Source organism: Felis catus, chromosome B3 (genome assembly GCF_018350175.1).
Source record: "Felis catus isolate Fca126 chromosome B3, F.catus_Fca126_mat1.0, whole genome shotgun sequence".
Lineage (NCBI taxonomy): Eukaryota > Metazoa > Chordata > Mammalia > Carnivora > Felidae > Felis > Felis catus.
Genome location: NC_058373.1, coordinates 147,348,098 through 147,369,848, shown reverse-complemented (window position 1 = coordinate 147,369,848; position 21,751 = coordinate 147,348,098). Strand labels below are relative to the sequence as shown.

At 43.4% G+C, this 21,751-nt stretch overlaps 1 pseudogene and 1 gene segment (V, D, J or C); both read left to right on the top strand.

Annotated features, from left to right (window-relative positions):
• Positions 1-8,125: 8,125 nt before the first annotated feature.
• LOC123386302 lies at positions 8,126-8,931 on the top strand. The segment is given in 2 exon segments: positions 8,126-8,270; positions 8,372-8,931. Coding segments are annotated over 2 exon segments (591 nt in total).
• Positions 8,932-16,289: 7,358 nt separating this feature from the next.
• LOC123386261 lies at positions 16,290-17,384 on the top strand (annotated as a pseudogene).
• The last annotated feature ends 4,367 nt before the right edge of the window (positions 17,385-21,751 follow it).

The window sequence follows — 21,751 nt, the reverse complement described above, 5'->3', positions numbered from 1 at the left end:
TGATAAAAACCATCAAGCAAGTAAAGATAGATGAAAAATTCTTCAACAACATAAAGGCCATATACAAAATACGCACCGTTAACATCATCCTCAATGGGGAAACACTGAGTGCTCTCCACATATGGTCAGGAACATGACAGGGATATCCACTGTCACTAATTTTGTTCAACGTAGTACTAGAAGGCTTAGCCTCTGCAATCAAACAATGAAAAGAAATAACAGGCATAGACATTTGAAAGGAGTAAGTCAAACTTTCACTCTTTGTAGACTACATGATTCTCTATGGGGAAAATCCAAAAGATTCCACCAAAAGACTTCTAGGACGGAGACAAAACTCAGAAAAGTTCTAGGATACAAAGACAACATCAAGTTATTGGCACTATATACATACAGCAAAAATGAAGCAGAAAAGAGAGGCTTTAAGGAATCAGTCCCATTTACAATTGCACCAAAAATCATAACATACCTAGGAATAAACCTAACCACAGATGTTAGAGATCTGTATGCTAAAAACTATAGAAAGCATATGAAGCAAATTACACAAGACACAAAGGAAGAGCATTCCATGGTCATGGACTGGGAAACAAATATTGTTAAAATATCAATACTACCCAAAGCAATCTACACATTCAATGTGATCCTTACCAAAATAACACCAACATTCTTCACAGAAAAAGAACAAAGAATTTTAACATTTGTATAAAACCAGAAAACACCGAATAGGCAGAGCAATGGTGAAAAAGAAATCCAAAGCTGGAGGCATCACAATTCTAGACTTCAAGCTGTATTACGAAGCTGTAATCATCAAGAAAGTATGGTACTGGCACAAAAATAGACACATACATGAATGGGACAGAATAGAGAACCAGATTTGCTGAACAGTCTGTTCAGCAAATGGTGCTGGGAAAACTGGATAGTAACATGCAGAAGAATGAATATGGCACACTTTCCTACAGCAAACACAAAAATATATTCCAAATGGATGAAAAACCTAAATGTAAGATCAAAAAACATCAACATCTATAAGAGAAAACAGCCAGAAACCTCTTTGACCCCGACCTCGGCAACTACTTAATAGACATGCTTCTAGAGGCAAGGAAAACAAAAGCAAAAAATGAACTATTGGGACCTCATCCAGATAAAAAGCTTCTGCACAGTGAAGGAAACAATCAACAGCACTAAGTGGCAACTGACAGAGGAGTGAAGATATTTGAAAATGACATACATGGTAAGAGTTAGTATCCAAAATCTATAAGAACTTAACAAACACAGAAGAACAAATATCCAGTGAATGGTCAAAAGACATGAGCAGACACTTTTCCAAAGAAAACATCTGGATGGCTAAGAGACACATGAAAAGATGCTCAACATCACTCATCATTGGGGAAAAACAATTCAAAATCATGATAAGATACCACCTCACACCTGTCGGAATGGCTAAAATGAACAATTCAGGAAACAACAGATATTGGCAAGGATGTGGAGACAGAGGAACCTTCCTATACTCTTGGTGGGAATGCAAAGTGGTGTGACCACACTGGAGAAGAGTTTAAAAAGTTAAAATAGAATTACCTTATGTCCCACCAATTTCTCTACAAGGTAATTACACAAAGGACACAAAAATTCTGATTCAAATAGCTAAACGGGTGATGGCGATTATGTAGGTCACTTGTTGTGATGCGCACTGGGTGTTAATGTATGTGATGAATCACTAAATTTTATTCCCAAAACTAAAACTACACTACATGTTAACTAACAAAGATGTAAATAAATAAAATCTTCAGACATTAAAAAACAGGGGAAAACAAGGAAGGGGACAAATTATGTTACAAATGGTCATAACCAATGGGATCTAGGTCAGTGAGTCTAACTACTTGCATTTACCCATTTTATCCCTAACTGGTAGTGGACATTAATTAACAAACATACTCATGATTCCCAATGTTGGTGCCACGTGAGTTGGAATTCAAACCCCAGCTGCCCTTCCCAGCTCCTCTGTGACCACATCTCATGGGCAGTCTGTCTAGACAGCTGGCATCTATGTATTGCCTGTGTGTAGACGTCCTTGCTCCTGGACCAGGCTCATTCACCCAGGTCTGCTGGGTACTCAGAAAGCACAGACTAGTGTCAGCTGGCATTCCTTGTACTTCCCATTCCTCACTAGGGAACAAGTTCAGCCTTGAGGATGCATGTTTACCATGTGCTGTTCCCCTGGTCTACACCACCTGACACCACCCATGTATTCCAGTACTTGCTTCTGAAGAGAATTTCCAAACGGATAACAATTTCATTAGTGATTTACATGAAAAAATAATTGGATCCAAGTGAGGGCACAATATTGGATTTTAGCTGCATGTTAAGGGGAACTTTGCTTTCATTCTTAAAGACAGAGAAGAGCTTTATACCTAAGACAAGGTCACAAGCACGGATCCTCCCAGAACCAGCAGTGGACCATCGCCTTACTGAGAGAGGGCACATTTCACATACAATAGAGGCTGTGAATGTATAACAGCTGGAGGGAGTGACCTCAGAGGGTGGAGGGTCACAGGGGTGGCCGGAACTTCTCTTTACCCTCAGGTGAGGGATCTCCCGAGTCATGTCACTTGTCTACAACACAGTCAGGTTTGTGGGTGGCTGTGGTTTTGGTCTTATATCCCAGAGCCCAGTTTGTAGGGCTGCCTCCAACCTCCACTGGCTAGTGTCCAAATCATACGATCAAGGCTGCAGAAAACAGGATGCATGTCAGCCCCAGAAGTCCTCTCTCAATGGCAATGACTCCTTTATGTGTCTTTCCTTGCTGTTATCTGTCTTCATGTTTCTTTCCTTACTGTTTCTCTTCACCTCAGAGCATTTGGGGGACATCCATGCATATCCACCTGGGTTCGGTTAGACACTCAGATCCAGAGGGAGACATGGACTTCATGCAAGGAAGTGTCTGTGCCTGGTGATGAGGAGTTTCATCCCACAATTCTCAAGGTATTCCCTCCCACAGATGTGCTGTCTTCAGGACCCACTCATCTTCAGTTCCGAGACGGACATTTGGTGACTGCCCATCTGTGTCCTGAACTCCATCCCCAGACTCATACACATGGCAGTAATATCAATGTCTCAAAATTAATCTCATGTGACAAGTCCCTTTGGCCACATAAGTTATTCTACACAGGTTCAAGAATGACATAGTTGACCACAGTCCACACTGATGTCAGGGAAAGTTCACCTCCATCCCACATGACACTCACATTACCACACCCCCAAATACTCCAACATGTCAAATCATTAAATATTAAGTCAAGTCCAAAACGTTCCTAAATTTCACTACCTCTAAAATCCCAAATCTAACCACGTAGCTTGGGTAGGGTGAGACTGTGGTACCTTCCATCCTGGGGTGAAACTCTCTCCATCAGCCGACCTGCATTTCTAGAAAACCATTTTTGTTCTTCTGAATGCTTCTTCATGGTAACCATAACATAACAGGTACTGACATTCCTATGCCAGAAGAAATACAGTGTAATTGAGAAGTGCATCACCAACAAGAAACAATTTGATTATCCATCTGGGGAAACCCGTTAGGTTCAAAGACAGAATGCTCTGAATCCAGACTCCAACCTGTCTCTGGGATTGACACTTCCTTTTTTCTTAAAGATGGTACATGTCTGAAGCTAGACACATTTATCCCAGTTTCATGTAAGTAGAATTTCTGAGCCCAAAAATCTTCTTTTGTTCTCTTGATCATCAAGTGAAAAGTTCTTCTGACAGCTGATAAGGATAACTATTCAAGATTGTTGCTCACCAATGATTAAAGGAAATATAACTGTATATTTATAGGGAAGAAGCAGAGTGAGGGGTTCAAAGATGGAAAATATGTAGGAGGAGACATCCTGTGAACAGAAGGGTCTGCAGTGCTCATGATGGAAGGGTCTCACCTTTGCATGGTGCATAAATGGGGAGGGGACTAAGGGAGTCACTGTATCTCTGCAGGGGTCTGTGAAACAACAGGAGCACGGGGACCACCAGGGGCAATCACAACCACCAGGGGGAACTCAGAGACCAGGGAGCTCATGATCCAGGACAAGAGATTGGTTGAGGATTGGTCTCCTCTCAAGGGCTTTCAGATCCAGGCTCTGCACACTCATTCTGACATGAACACAGCAAAGAGTTTGTAAAAGCTGTGGAAACACACAAGTGTCCTCCCTGTTGAAATAAACCATGATAATGGGAATACACAAATTTTCCCAGGGTCAGACACTGGGATAAATACATCTTTGATCATTCTCACATTAACAAGAGTTTAGAAGAATAATGATCTCCATTCCATAGATGAAGAAATATTTTTAATTAACATCATCCTTCCTGATCTCAGGTGTTTTGCCTTCAACATATTTCAATAAAATGCAACCATTTTAACGTTATTGAGGCTTTCTTTTTCTAATGTTTATTTATTTTTAAGAGAGAGAGAGAGACAGACTATGAGTGGGCAAGGGGAAGAGAGAGAGAGGAGACACAGTATCAGAATATGAAGAGTCTCCAGGCTCTGAGCTGTCAGCACACAGCACGACACAAGGCTCAGACTCATAAACTGTGAGACCATGACCTGAGTCAAAATCGGACACTTAACCAACTGAGCCACCCAGGGGCTCCATATTGAGGGTTTCCATTGATGTCCACATAGAGTTCATGTGTAAATGACCCCTTGTGTTTGTAGAAAACCCCTGGCATCTCCATCAGCTCTGTGAGTCTCTGTCGAGGCTTCTCACTCTCTCCAATTTGTGACAGAATAGACCTGGCTTCCATCCATCACTCTCCTGGGACTTCTAGAAGGTCAGGAACCTGCAAACCTCACTGGGGTGTCCAGCCTTGTCCTGCATGCGGTTCAGGAGGCAGGTGGGCCCCCTGATGGGGAGCACAGGTTCAGATACTGGGACGACTCTCACCTCATACGTGATCTTGGACACTCACACACTCTATCTCTGCTGCAGTGCATCTGTTAGCCTGTACAATGGTGGTATACTGATTCTTACCTCAAGTGTTTGGGTGCATATGTGAAAATAAGGATTATCATGGGTACTTATAATCACTGCAGCAAAATCACAAATTAATAAATCACAATGTCCTGAAAGATATTGTGACACCAAACACTGCCCCATCCCTTACACCTGCCAAGGGCCACTGGATTCCTGAGGATTCTATTGCAAAATTTGCTATATTGTCAAAGGACATCTGTATGCTGATTAAACCCTCCCATCCCGGAAACTGTAGCTGGGTGAAGAGCCCCAACCCCTAAGTGTTCACATTCAGTGATCAGAACAGAACACAGACATCTCACCATGGAGTTTGGGCTCACTTTGGTTTTCCTTGGTTCTATTTTAAACAGTAATTCATGGTGAACAAGAAACACTGACTATGTTAGTGGATATGAGTGAGAGAAACAGTGGATGTGTGACATTTTCCAGACTTGTATCTGTAGATGTCTTGTGTGACGTACAGATGTCTTGTGTGGAGTCTGGGGGAGACCTGATGAAGCCTGGCAGGGGAGGGGGTCACTGAGACACTCCTGTGCAGTCTCTAGATTCACCTTCAGTAGCTAATTGAGGAGTTGGGTCTGCCAGACTCCAGGGAAGGGGCTGAATGGGGGTCTAAATATCTGTATGGTATAAGATAAGGACCAAATGTCATTATTTTACTCACTGGAATTCAAAACCATTTGTGAAAGAGGCCATTTTTTCCCTGATTTTAATTCTATGAAATCTCATGGAGGATTTGCTGACTGAATCCAGACACATTTCACTCTGGTCTCTGTAATCTGCTCCACTGGTCTGTGTGTCTGACTCTGTACCAACAGCACACTGTTATAGACAATGTACCTCTGCAATATACTTAGGAGGATGTGTGCTGTCTCCAGGTTTGTTCTTCTTTCTCAGGACTGTTTTCTCACTTCTGTGTGCTTTGTGGTACCATATAAATAAGAATTTCCCAGATACATTCATTGGCATTTTTATTAACTCAACTAATATTAGAAATTATTAGAACAGATAAAAGGAATAAAAAGTGTAATAATACAAAAAATTAACAAATTGAAATGGATATCTGGAAAGCTAAATGCAATTGAAAAAGCATCTCTACTAGGAAAATAGGTAAAACTCAAACAGATACAATCAGAATTAAGGAGGCAACATAACTGATACCAAAGAAGTGGAAAACAATAACAGAAAATTCCTAGATAATTATAGACCCATTATTAGATAACAAAGGGCAACTAGGCAATTTCCAGAGACAAACAATCCACAAGACTGTACATGAAGAAATAGAAAATTAACAGAATGAAAACGAATAAAATTCAATCTATAATCTAATCATACACCGCCCCCAAAGAAAAAAGTCAGCTTAGTAACACAGGACTTTATCTATGAATTATATCAAAATATAAAAGAGACTTAATGACAATACCTCTCAGACTCTTACCAAAAACTGAAATGAAAGGAATATGCCCCAATTCATCTACAAGACCAACCTTACTATGCTGCAAAATCGAAAGACACCGTAAGAAGAGAAACTAAAGGCCAATATCTCAGATGGACATACACGCAAAACTCCTAGCATAGTGAATGCAACAGCACAATGAAAGGGTCATATGTGACAATGCAGTCACATCTGTTCATCATATATATCACCATCTATTGATACATATAAAACTAGACAAAATTCAAGAAATTGTCATTAGTAAAAGATCTCAGCAACTGAGGGAAAGAAATAACCTCCACAAAATCATGGCCATAGATGAAAAGCCCACACCTGACAGCATATTTAACAGTGAAACACTGAAGCTTTTCCTGTCACTTTAGGAGCCGGGCAAGGATGCTCATTCCCTACATAGGTATTCCACATGGTAACATGAAGACCAGTAAAATATGGCACCCAATGTATGTCATCTTGTCACATTGCTTATTTGGAGGCAAGTCACTTGAGTAACAGCTAGTCTAAGGAAACTGTGACCCTTCTTTGTCCCCCTGAGAGCAGGAAATAAATCTCTCCTGGGAAACTTCTTCCCCTCTACCAGAATGGAAGAACCATCCTTAGCACCAGAAATGGGAACATAGCACCAAGAAGGCTGTGCAAACAAGCCTGGTTAGTTCCTCACTAATTGACTTGCCCAAACCCAAATCTCTGTCTTGTTAACTCTTCGCAAATCCATTGTTTTTTATTCTAAAAGGCACAAGTGCCACCTACTTTCTTCATTCTCTGGGTGTCATATTGTTAGGAAGCTTGTGCACATGCAAAATGAAATTTATTCTCTTCTGTAGATCTGTCTTATGTCAATTGAATCCTTAGACCAGACAAAGAACACAGAAGCAAAGAAGGAAAAAGCTTTCTGCTCCTACAAGTTGCAGATGTACCCATAAAAATTAGGTAAGAAAATGAAATAAAGACATGTAAATCAGTAAGAAGAAAATTATTTGTTTGAGAATCACACAAACTTACATATAGTGAAACCTTAGAAACTCCACAAAAAAAGTATTAGAACTAATAAACTCAGGAAAAGTTCAGGATACAAATCAACATACAAAAGTATGTTGTATTTCCATACACCAAAAACATAGTATATGAAAAAACTAACAAAATCACACAATTGAAAATGGCACAAAATGGAGCACCTGTGTGGCTCAACCCGTTAAGTGCCTACTGTTGATTTTGGCTCAGGTCATGATCTCATGGTTCCTGAGTTTAATTCTGAGGCAGGGTCTGCAATGATTGTGCAGAGCCTGCTTGGGATTCTCTGTCCCTTTCTCTCTCTCTCTGATCGCTCTCTCCTTCTCTGTGTCACACAACAATAAACACACATTAAAATTATATGGCACAAAATAAAGTATTTAGGATTAAATTTCACTAAAAAGTAAAATAACATACCAAACATGACCTGCTGGGAGAAAGACATGTAAAATGGCAAACACAGATGAAAACATAACTGTGTTCACAGATTAGAATTATTTATACTGTCACAGTCCCTTCTGCAAGAAGTGATCTAGAAGTGCCTCTCAAACACTGGTTTTAAATCTGAAACAAATCTAAGTCTGGAGCTTGATATATAGTCAGAGGATATGCAAATAGGGCCCTCCCTGTGCTGATTAAACCAGTCCAGCTCCAACCCTGCAGCTGGGAGAGGAGCCCCAGCCCCGGGAGTCCCAGGTGTTCCCATTCTGTGATCAGCACAGAACATAGACACCTCACCATGGAGTTTGTGCTGGGCTGGGTTTTCATGGTTGCTCTTTTAAAAGGTAATTCATGGTGAACGAGGGACACTGAGTATGTGAGTGGACATGACTGAGAAAGAGTGGATGTGTGACAGATTCCTGACCAAGATGTCTTGTGTCTGCAGGTGTCCAGTGTGACGTGCAGTTGGTGGAGTCTGGGGGAGACCTGGTGAAGCCTGGGGGGTCCCTGAGACTCACCTGTGTGGCCTCTGGATTCACCTTCAGTAGCTATGGAATGAGCTGGGTCCGCCAGGCTCCAGGAAAGGGGCTGCAGTGGGTCGCATACATTTATGATGATGGAAGTGGCACATACTACGCAGACTCCGTGAAGGGCCGATTCACCATCTCCAGAGACAACTCCAAGAACACACTATATCTGCAGATGAATAGCCTGAAGACCGAGGACACGGCCACATATTACTGTGCAAGAGACACGCTGAGGGGACCTCACTGGGAGCCCACACACAAACCTCCCTGCAGGAGGGCATCAGCACCACCAGGGGGCGCACACTATGCACAATTCTGCTTTGTGTTGCCAGGAGCAGGTGAAGATGGAGGTTACAGGCAGGTTTCCTGTCAGGGTCTGGGGCTTCCTCTCCACACAGCAGTTTCTCCAGGGAGCCTCTCTGGTCACAGGATTCTGTGTTTATCTATTAACTCTCTGAATTAACAACTGTGTTGTCATAGGAAAACTACCCTAACATGCACAAAGACACAGTTATTTGCATTGCTTACTCCTGTCACTCAGTATGAGTGAATTGCAGATTTCCTGACGCACAACAGCTGAACCTTTTTTTATATAAAGTATTTTTTTAACGTTTATTTATTTTTGAGACAGAAAGAAACAGAGCATGAATGGGGAGGGTCAGATAGAGGGAGACACAGAATCTGAAACAGGCTCCAGGCTCTGAGCTGTCAGCACAGAGCCCGATGCGGGGCTCGAACTCACGGACCGCGAGATCATGACCTGAGCCAAAGTAGGCTGCTTAACCGACTGAGCCACCCAGGCGTCCCAACAGAAGTCCCAGATGCACTCACTGTGCAGCCAGGACTACAGGATCCCCCAGACCCCCATTATCTTCACCCAGCACTTGTCCCAACAATGTGACACTTCCCTCCTGGCAGTGCTACTCAGGACTTTAAATGAGCTACAGCTTTATCCAATTCCTCTAAAGAAGGGATAATTCATCTCCATGTATTAGTCAGGATTCTCCCGAGGCACAGAAACCGAAGCACATCAGTTTACATGACTAAATACATTGATAAGACCCACGTTCTACTCTCACATGCTGGAGACCCAGGAAAACCAGTGGTATAATTCTCATCTGATTCTGAACTAGTTTCTAGTCTCAAACGTGAAGAGCTGGTGATGTAACTCTCAGAACAAGGACCAGAGGAGACCAATGTTCCAATTCAAACACACACATGGGAAGTGAAACTGAGGGAATTCCTCCTCCCTCTGCATCAGTTTCTATTCAGAACCTTAATGGAATGGGTGATGCCCAGACAGACAGAAACTTTGGATAGACATGCCAGTCTCTTCTGGAACACATCACAGACATCCACAGAAACAGTGGGGAGTCTGGGCACCCATGATGCAGTCAAGATGACACATAAAGGTAATCATGACAAGTCAACCTCCTGTAAATGTGCAGTTCAAAGACTGAAGATTTAGAAGTCCATGCCAGTCAGGTGGCATATCTGTTCTTCTTTGGAACTCACATAGCTGTGGGCATAGCTGTGCTTCTGTGGAGAAGGAGGGCAGAGTCGCATAGGGGGCATTGTGGTCTGAGAATCCGCTGGGTGACTTGGGGAGAGACAGTTACCTCCTCAGGGTGCATTTCGTATAGGGTGTATTGCCTCTCGTGGGGCAGGAGAGCTGACAGGCACCATTGCACTGCCCTGGTCATTAGCATAGGAGCCTCTGTTGAGAGCAGCTAACTGCTGCCTTCCTGTTCTTCCTCACCATGAACTCCAAGCCCCCAGTGTTCATGCAACTGCCCTCCTGGGATAACTAGCTCCAGGCACAGCACAGTGAGACCCTCTTCTAGAGGATCAGTGGGGTCCCTGTCATATTGAGCTCATATAATTTGGAGTTTTCAAACCCAGCTAGAGCTCCTGAGATAAAACATAAGTGCCCTGTGCCACCAGGTGGGCCAATGGTTTGGACACAGACAGGGTGAAGGCAGGGTTCTGATGGAAGCCTGGGACCCACAGGTACAGATTGTTCTCTCTGTGGGAGGGCTTCCTGAACAGGGGAGGCTGGGAACTCCAACTCAAGGGACTAGATAGGGAGCTGATGCCAATATTTCCTCCCACCAATCAGCATGGACAGAATTCAGTGAGCAGCACAGAAACTCCCAGTAGAAGCTGAGCCACTGACACCAGGCTATACCCCCCCCTTGCCTTCCTCAGGTGCTTCCTTACTAGAGAAAGAGGGCCTGGAAACCAGATCAGCACCGTGCCCCTCCCTGAAAGACGACATATACCCCCAAAGGCAACAAGTCTACTGACCATATAGTGAGGCATAGCTTCACCTCTAGGTGAAATAGGAATTAGCCTCTTTTACAGGCAGAACAAACTCACCCAGTTAAAACTCACAACATTGTGGACAATGTCTAAACACTCATCACTGGAGACAAGGAGAAATTCTGCAGAGGATTTAGCTGAGGGACAGAGCAGCCAATACACGACAGCACAGTGCACACAGAATATGCAACAAATGCCTCCTAAAGTGTCAAGCCCTCAACAGCAATTGAACACTTCTCAATAAAGACACTACTCTAGAAGCAGAAACCAAAACAGGATTTTCTAAAACACTTAAGACAGCAGAGACATAGACATACACCATGATGGAGGAATTCATCCCAAAAGAAAAAACGATAAAAGGTCATTGCCGGGGATATTATTAAAGCACATATGACTAATATGCCTCAAACAAAATTTCTAAAAACTCTCACAAGGAAATAGAATTTTTCAAAACTATCATGAGGATACTTGCTGTGCTTGAGGAAAGCATAGGAGACATGAAGGAAACCCTTACTGCAGATAGAAATGACCTAAAACCCAGTCATGTTGAAATTTTAAATGTTGTAACCAAGATGTTTCAACTCTCCACAGACTAAACCCTACAAACTCGGACCCCTCTGAATGGAGAGTTGTTGAGGCCATAATCTCACATGTGTTCTGACAGGAGCTGTTCCCTCCACTGTCCCTGGCTCTGGGTCTCTCCTGCAGGTGAGGAGAAGTAGGTTAGGAATACTCCACTAAAACCATCTGTCTCCTGCACCTGACTCTCCCACAATATGAGGCCCAGAACTTCCTCACCCTCATCTGTAAATGAAGTCAGTTGTACCAGACCGATTTGCACCTTGGTTTAGTGGATTGCTCCAGCTCCCCCCTGTCCTGGGCATAACTCTGCAGCTGCAGGGGGGGACACAATAAGGGCTCAGTTTAGGGGTGAGTGGCAGCTGCACTTCTTTGAGGCTTGCTTGTCCTGGTGGCATGAGACCCCTGCCGTACAAGTCAGGTCTGGGGCGACCAGGCTCCCAGCATCCTGAGTGGACTGTGCCCAGGGCAGAGTTTCCATCCTGGGAGGGGGCTGCCAACAATGAGTGAGTCCCACATCTCAGTGGCACCTGCTGGGGCTTGGCCTCAACAGCAAATAGCTTAGGGTCACTGACATCCTGTCCCTCTGGGAAAGAGTCCTCTGAACAGGAGCTGGTCACCAGGAATGCTGGTATTGGTTGCAACAGTCTGGAGGGGAGGTTGCAGCCAGGCTCAGTGGCACATGCCTATAGTCCCAGCTCCTTGCACTGGAGTTTCCATTTGCTGAGCTGGGATGGGGAAGGAAAGGCACATACCTTAGCTCAAAATTCTAGCTTTTCTGTCTGTCGGTATATTTTCTGGAATAAATGTTTCTTCATGGGCTGTATGCCAACAAGGCCATTTGCAGACACTGTAAATACATCATTTGAGTTTTTATTCATATTCCACATAGTAAACATTCAATGTAGTATTACTTTCAGGTGTAAAATATAGTGATTCAACATTTCCATACAACACCCAGTGCTCATTATGACTGCGGCCCTGCAACCCCATCACCTACTTCCCCAAACCTCCTCCCACCTTCCCTCTGGTAACCATAAGTTTGTTTTGTATAGGTAAAAATCTGTTTTGTTGGGTTTATATGTTCCATGGGTTAAGCCTAAGACTCTTGATTTGGGTTCATGTCTTGATTTCATGGATCCTGAGATCAAGCCCCATTTTGGTTTCTGCACTGACAGCAAAGAGACTGCTTGGGATTCTCCTTCCTGCTTCCTCTGCTCCTCCCCCCATTCTATCTCAACATAAATTTAAAAACATTGAAAAAAGTTTATTTCTTGGTGTAGCTCTTCTCTCTTCTTTGTCCCATGTCCCATTTGAAGTTTCTTAAATTCTACATATGAATGAAATCATATATTTGTCTCTCGCTCACTTGTTTCAATTAGCATAATACTCTCTAACTCCATCCATATCATTACAAATAGCAAATGTCATTCCTTTCAGGGCTGAGAAACATTCCAGTGTATGAGTATGAGTGTGTGTGTGTGTGTGCGTGTGTGTCTGTGTGTGTGTGTGTGTAGATATACCACATATATTTTATCCATTTATGAGTCAATGCTTACTTGGACTGTTTCCAGAGCTGGGCTGTTTTTGATAGGGCTGCTATAAACATACAGTTGCAATCCCCTTTAAATTAGTATTTTTGTATCCTTTGGGTAAATACCTAGTAGTTCAATTGATCAGTCATAAGGTAGTTATATTTTTAGCATTTTGAGGAACGCCCATGCTGTTTTCCAGACAAGCTGCACCAGTTTCCATTCCCACAAGCAGTCCAAAAGTGTGCCTCTTTCTCTGTATCCTCACAAACACCTGTTGTTCCTTGTGTAGATGAGTTTAGTCATTCTGACAGGAGTGAGTTGATATTTCGTTGTAGTTTTGATTTATATTTCCCTGATGATGAGTGATGTTGAGCATCTTTTCATGTGTTTATTGGCCATCTGTATGTTGCATTTTGGAAAGTCTATTCACGCCTTCGGCTCATTTTTTTAATAGGATTATTCAGTTTTGGAGTTGAATTTTATACTACATACAGAAAACCTGAAAAACTACACCAAAAAAAAAACCCACTAGAACTGATAAATAAACCAGTAAAGCTGCAGCATACAAAATCAACATACAGAAATTTGTGCATTTCAATACAACAATAATGAAGCAGTAGAAAGAGAAATCAAGGAATTTATCCCATTTACAATTACACCAAAAACCATAAGATACGTAGAAATAACCCTCACTAAAGAGTTACAAGAGCTTTACTCTGAAAAACTTGGGACATTTATGGAAGAAATTGAAGAAGACACAAAGAAATGGAAAAATATTCCATGCACATGGATTAAAACAAAAAACATTGTTAAAATCTTGATACTACCCAAAGCAATCTAGACATTCAATGCAAATACTTCAATTCAAATATTCCTGTCAAATAATACAAGCATTCCTCACAGAGCTAAAACAAATAATTTTAAAATTACCATGGAACCACAAAAGACCTTGAATACCCAAAGCGATCCTAAAACAGAAAAGAAATGGAGGCATCACAATTCTGGATTTCAAGCTATATTACAATGCTGTAGTCATCAAGACAGTATGCTCATGGCACAAAAAGAGACACATAGATTAATGGAACAGAGTAGAAAACCCATTAATGGTCAACTAATCTTCGACAAAACAGGAAACAGTATCAAATGGAAAAATGACAGTCCCTTCAACAAATGGTGTTGGGAAAACTGGACAGCAACAGGAAACTCTAATGGAACCAGACCACTTTCTTACAATATACACAAAAACAAATTCAAAATTGGATAAAAGACCTAAATGTGAGACAGGAAACCATCAAAATCCTAGAGGAAAACACAGGCACCAAACTCTTTGAGCACGGTCAAACAACTTCTTACTGGACATGTCCCAGATGCAAGGGAAACAAAAGCAAAAATGAACTATTGGGACCTCAAGTTAAACAGCTTCTGTACAGCAAAGACACAATCAACAAAACTAAAAGGCAACTGACAAAATAGGAGAAGATATTTGCAAATGGCATCAGATAAAGGCTTAGTATCCAAAATCTATAAAGAACTTCTCAAACTCGACACTGAAAAAACAAATAATCTGGTGAAGAAATGGTCAGAAGACATGAATAGACATTTTTCAAAGAAGACTTCCAGATGGCGAAAAGACACGTGTAATGAGGCTCATTGTCACTCCTCGTCAGGGAACATAAATCAAAACCACAATGAGATAACACCTCACACCTGTCAGGATGGCTAAATTTAACATGGTGGGAATGCAAACTGGTGCAGTCATTCTGGAAAATAGTGTGGACATTCCTGAAAAAATTAAAAATAGAACTATCCTGTGACCGAGCAATTGTTTTACTAGGTATTTATACAAAGGTTACCAAAATTCTGATTCGAAGGGGCACATGGACGCCAATGTTTATAGCAGCCCTATCAACAATAAGCAAATTGTGGGAGAGCCCAAATATCCATCAGGAGATGAACGCATAAAGAAGAGTTGGTAAATATATACAATGGAATATTACTCAGCCATCAAAAAGAACGAAATCTTGTCATTTACAACAATGTGGGTGGAACAACAACGTATTAACCTAAGTGAAATAAGTCAGTAAGAAAAAGTCAAATATATGATTTCATTCATATGTGAAATATAAGAAACACAACACAGGGGAAGTAAAAATAAGAGAAAAACAGAGGGAAGAAACAGAAAGAGACTCTTAAATACAGAGAACAAACAGGGGAAGTGGGGAAGTTGGGCTAAAAGGGAGATAGGCATTAAGGAGGGCACTTGTTGAGATGAGAACTGGGTGTTATATGTACGTGATGAATCACTAAATTCTACACCTGAAATCAATACTACACTGTAGGTTAACACACATAATTTAAATTAAAAATATTACAAGAAAATTAAATACATACATATATGAACTCTTGGGAATACCTCAAAATAGCAAGCTTCTGCACAGTGAAGGAAACAATAAACAAAACTAAAAGGCAACCTATGGAATGGAAGACGATATTTGTAAATGGCATATCCCCAGGGTTAGGATCCAAAGTATGTACATTTTTAAAATTATTTTCACTTATCAGTACAGAGTGTGTGTCCATGCATACTTTGTGTGAGAAGCAAAACTCGTGTATTGTGGTAAGATCTCACTGAAACTGAGATCCACCCTCTTCACTAAATTTTAACCGTACAGTACAATATTGTTAACTACTTATGTAATGTTGTGGAGAAGACCTCTAGAACTTAGTCGTCTTCCAAAGCAGAAAATCACACCCCTTGATATCTAACCCTCATTGCGCCTCGCTGCCAGCCCCTGGCAACTGCCACTCCACTCTGTGTTATTGTTACCAAAACCCAAATTCAGCTACCTGTTGCTGGAAAGGTCAACGTTCAAAGTTTTAGTTTTGGTAGGAAAGGAATTTGAGCTTTATGCACAAGGCCAGCCACTGGTGAGAATGCAGACTCCTGTCCAAAAGCCAACTCTGAGGTTTCTCCCTGATTCAGGGGGTTTTAAAGGAGTAGAGCATATTTAATCAAACAAGAGAGGTCCATGGTTGATAACGTCTTTTGATCATGTGCAGATTCCACGGTGCAAGTTGCCAAAGTTACCTCAACTCCGTGGCATCTCCAGCTGAGGAGGGAAACACACATGCATGGGAGAAGACTGCCAGAGGCCAGGAAAGAACTCCAATAAGGGATTAGAGTGGAAAACCCCTGGGGCTCACACATGATCAGCAGTACTTTCTGTTCTCCCCAGCTGGCATAAAAAAAATACTAAAATACAACCTTGTACTTCACCAATCATGACATAGAATACTGGGAAATGTTTCCTCAGTAAACTCAGAGGAAGCTTCAAACCAAAAACCAAAAGGATCAAATGGCTTGAAAACTAATGTCTAACCAGAATGAGACATGGAAAACGACAAAGCTATTTTTTTATTCGCCTATAAAGGTAAAATTGACAATGTCCACCTCCACATCCCAAGGAAGTAGGAAGCATTGGTCTCCATAATGAGGAAAAGCAGTCGTCCATAGAAAGTGACCCAGCAGTACCACAGGACATGGAATTGATAGAGAAGTTCAGGGTGTTAAAATTTCATATCCCATATTCACTAGCTAGATTAAAGGTGGAATGTGTTGAATAGAGCCATGTCTCTGGGTCCGAGTCCTTACTATGTCCATGTGAGCACGCTTGAACTGGCTCACCTGCTTCTCCCACATCCACCCCAGCTGAACTGTTGTGCAGGGTCACACAATGCCACACCCTGGGACTGTTACCTAACCCCACAAGTGGATCCCAGGTGCAGGGTGCTGGCCACCTGGTACAGCCCTCTGTTCTGTCAGATGGCCTAGACCTCACTTTGCTGAGGATCCTCCATTTATCCATTCTCACTGGCAGATGTCCCGGAGCAGGGGCATGAGGGTGGCAGAGGGCCAGGTCACCCTGAGAGCGTCCCTCTTGCAGTTTGCACTCTGGGCAGTGTGCTGGCTCCTGTCCGGGGTTCTCAAGGTCATCCCTCATGGCTCTACATCTCCTTGAGGTGGTAATTACAAAGAAGGAGCTGCACAACAGCAAGGGCATTCAGATGACTGGTTGGCTGTCCTGTAGCCTGTGTTTTGGGGCCAAGAGACCCGTTTTCCACATGTGGCCAAAGAAACCCTTCAGGTCCAGACATCTGCTGATGATCACTCAGAATGATCAGGGAGACTTGCAGATGGACTACCCCTCCATGCCTCCAGACTGTTACTACCTCGGCTACCTGGAGTAGATTCCTCTTTCCATGGTCACCATGGACACGTGCTATCAGGGCCTTGAAGGTATCTTGAAGTTGGATGACCTTGCCTATGAAATAGACGCATCAGCGATTCCCAACATTTGAAGACATTGTTTCTCAGATAGTGGCAAACACCAATGCAATGGGACCTACTTATAACCTGGGATATAAGGAGGCTAGGAACCCCCTGTTCTCTCAAGAAAATATCAGTACAGCCCCCAGGATGTCTAGTAAGTTGTAGTCATCCCATCACGGAATTTTGCTCTCAGTTCCAAAACAATATACAGTGTGTTCAACCACGTGCCAAAATGTGCCCAATTCCTAATAAGGCTAGTTAGCTTAATTGACTCATTGTTTCATGGGATTCATGTAAGTTACTATATTGGTTTCATGATAATTTATAATGAGAGAGATCCAGCTAACATGGGCAAATATGTGTTGCATCAGAGTCCTTTTTTTTTTTTTGATACTATGAATCCAAGGGTTTTTGAATTCTTAAACCACATTCATCCTTAGTTGCGATTAGAGATGGATCCCATGAAGTTAATTTCAGTCCAGTTGTATGCAGTATATGCCATCCACAAAGCCCTATCATGATGGGTTATTTGGGCAGATATTATTTATTCTTGTCTGTCATAGCAACACATCAGATTGCAAAATATATTGGTTTGTGGGTTGACACTGATGAATATGCTTGCCAGAAAAGGTCCAACTGCATTAGGACCCAATTCCCTTGTATACCTGAAGCTTTCAGTAAGTGTTCATTCATTCATACACAGTACATAATCAGTGGCAGATTAGGCAAGTGCCTCTTCAACATCTAAATGGTGCATTGAAATAATAGCCTGACCCACAATCATTTTGGAAACTACTTAGCTGACCCAGGCAAGCATTGTGACTGCAGCTCCTTAGAGCAGTGCTATAGCAATCTATGCTGTATGAGTGATGGTATTTTAACCCCTGGGGACAAATGTAATACAGGCAGATGCTATACAAACTGCACCGATTTCGATGCTGGGACACTTGGCAGGCCAATCCAGAATATATGTGATCTTCCAGAGTCCTGCCGTGGGGTGTCCTTGTCAGGCCTGATGACTTCCATATGCAAGATGGAACCGCGTGCACTGAAGAGGGCTGCTGCTATCATGGGAACTGCACTGACCGCACTATGCACTGCCAAGAAATCTTTGCAAAAATTCTGGAAAGGTGAAGATGTCTGCTAGACCATAAATCAAAAAAGCAGCCGATATAGACACTGCAGAAGACCCCGGGGAATTCAACGCTGAACCCTGTTCCCACACAGACGTGCCGTGTGGAAGGCTGCAGTGTAGGATTGTCACACATCTCCCTCAGCTGCAAGAGCATGTTGGATTCCATCCATCTGAGATCCAGGGTTCTGTTGTGTGGGGCTGGATTCACATCGTAGCACAGGAACAACCGAGATTGGTCATGTGAGTACTGGTACCCCCTATGCTTCTGGAAAGCTCTGTCAGGACACCTACTGCACTGGCAGTGGGGCTCAGCTGAACTATCACTGTATCCCGGAGAAATGCAGTCACAGAGGGTCGTGCGACAATAACAGGAACTGTCATTGCCACATAAGCTGGGATCCTCCATGGTGCACTGGACGAGGCACTGGTAGGAGCACAGACAGTGGACCCCTCCAAGAAGAATGGGGCCAGTCAGGCAAACTCATGAATCCCTGTTATATCTCAGAGCGGTTTTTGATCCATTTAAGCCATAATAGCTGCATTCCTTGTGGTGTCGCCACAAATGTCAAATTATCAACCCCGATAAAGTTAAGGGACTGATTATTGCTGACAATCCATAATTAGCCTCCTGACTACTGAACAACTATAGACAATCCAACTGGTACATGTGTGAAAATACAGTAATGAGGCTGCAGACCTGACATCCACGTTTCCGGGGGTCTGCAGGAGACACAGGGGTCCACAGGCACATCAGGCTCTGACACACATCTCTCATGGCTCACTGACAAGAACGCTGAAATAAAACTTAAAAACTGCATGCTTGTGGCCTCGACGTATATATCTAAGCTTCCAAGAGCCCAAACTGAGCCACAGATTATGTGCAGAGGACCTGAGTCAGCATCTGGGTCTTGAACTGAGGTATATGCTTCCAGAATTAAGAGACATTCACACAAGCTCTTTCAGGGAGAAATTCATGAGTTGTCTCCAAAACTGTGCGGTTGCACACTGAACATTTTCTCATTCTCCGGGTAATCTGTTTTCCCCAAGTCCCAATGTGGGTTCAGAATAATGGAGGGCTACCACCCATCCACACTGCCTGTTCCACACTGGGGTGTCTGTGGGCTGTGAGGGAAGGGGACTGGCATTAGGTTCCACCTAGCACAAGCTGTGCCTCTCTGGAGACAAAATTTCCAAATGTGGGAGACTGAGACCATGAGACTGAATGGAGCACCCAATGAAATGAATCAGAAAGGCAGGCACAAGTGCCTGTGGATGACTCTGGCATCCAGTTGGCGCCCGATGAATGTGAATCCCTGCTCTCTTTCTCTTGCCTACCTTTCAGTGAGTTTAACCGTAGATAAGGATCTGCCTAGGTTTCCCACTTTGGTTTTCTGAGAGCCTTCTTGAATAACCACACAGAGGTGAGCCTGTGAAAAGTAAGGGACTTCAGCCCCAACCGTTCTCAAGTAATCAGGTACTTGCTACCCTGTTTTCTATGTCCTGATCACTGGGAATGTGGTAAAGAGGCCTGCCCTTCCCAAGGTCCTTGTATACCCTTGCTTCTGGGCCCTGTGAGTCATAAATCCTGTGCCTCCATTTCCTTTGCTGGGGGTGCACTGAAACCCCACCTTGAGTCAGGAGGGCCCAATGCATCTCATGTATCCAAAGCCAGAGCTCAGATGCCCAGGGAGCTGCCTGTCCACCCACTGAGCAATGGCTCTTGCCTATTCCTTCAGCAGGATACAGTCTACATGTTCTTAATTCTGTACAACAGCTGGGGTCCCCAACACATTTGTCCCCAGGGATGGGATTGGGGGCCTAGGTGGTGCCCTCCAACAATGTGTTAGCATTGAGAATGGCTCACTTGTTCCTCACCCCCACATCTCAGCTGCTCTGGGAAGGAGATGGAGCTTGCCGGTGGTCTGTAGCTTTGCTTTGGGCTGATGCCAGGTGTTGCCAGAAACCCCCATTCTAAGTTATCAGTGCCGTAAAAGGTCAGACTCCCTGCAGAGACCAAAAATCAGGCACCATCCTGGGGTTCCAGAGGTGTGTATTTCCTACTCATCTCCAAGTGAGATATTGCTGGACACCAAGGACCGTTTCCCTAGATTAGTGTTGAAGAAGACGCCAGCTTCTGGGTCCACTGTTTTCATCCAGTACCCTGGGGTTGTGTTTGCTTAGCCATGCCTACCTAGTGACAGAGGCAACTCTACCAGGAGCATCATGTCATCCTGGGCGGAGGACAGGAACAAGGCAGCCTCCCCCTACTGGCTGTATTCCTCACTGCTGCTGACAATGGCTCCCTATTTGACAGGTGTTGTGGAGGATACCTCAGTGTGGGAGGCCTCAGCACACGTGTCTGGGAAGAGCTAACTTCTATCCCAGGTCCTCCCTGTCAAGACCACTACACCAACATATCCACGGACCAGTGTGAAAGAGAGAAATGGTGACAGGCACTACACCATCATGAAAATGCAAGGTTTCCCGGAATCATTTGTCCAAAGGGAGGGAGACAAGGACATTGATTGGCTCTAGTGGGTCTTCACAATTGGCTCCAAGCTGTTGCTTTAAGCACTTGACATACTACAGCTGTCTGGATTGGTCCAAGTGCCCCAGAGTCATAAATCACTGAAAAGCTCAAGGTATCAACGGCCTGTTTACTTAGAGACAACCTACGGAGCCTCCAGTCTTTTCACTGTATCAAAAGGCTATGACAATCACCCCAAGGCACAAGGCAAGAGACACACACCAAGGAAAAAGGGGAAGGCTCTGAGGAAGTGGCTCCCTAGGGCCCCAGAGTCCACAGAGGTAGGAAGAAAGAAGCTCTGATTCTCCACACTTGGATTTTCATGGCACGATAGCACAGGCCAACTGGGAGAGGTCAAGACCAGGTGATGCAATCCAACTCTAAGATAGAATGGGGACAATTCAATGTGTGGGGGTTTTGGGTTTTTGGGGTTTTTTTTTGCCTTATGTCATGCGCCCATGAGCCCTTGTCCATTTGCACCTGGAGGAGAGGCACTTGACAACAGAATCTAAGGAGGTCTTCTTGAAGGACCACTCTGATTTTAAGCTTTGTGCCAATACAATTCATGGAAATACCAGCTTTAGTGTAGCAGGCATTAGCATGCATGCCATAGTCAGATGTGAAAAGGAGAATTTTCAAGAAGCCCAAGACTTCTTTGCTGCAAATGCTGATGGGATCACCACCTCCATAGATAGGAGCCCACAGGAGGGTCCCACCAGTGCCCCATTCAAGGGGTGGAACTTCAACCCAGATCTCTTGCCCTAGAGATGAGGCCCACACTTCTCTTTATACACAGCTCTGAGAAGAGGGGACCCTAGTGACTTAATCTCAGATCAGCCTGAACACAAGTTAGAAACTTTGATCAGACTC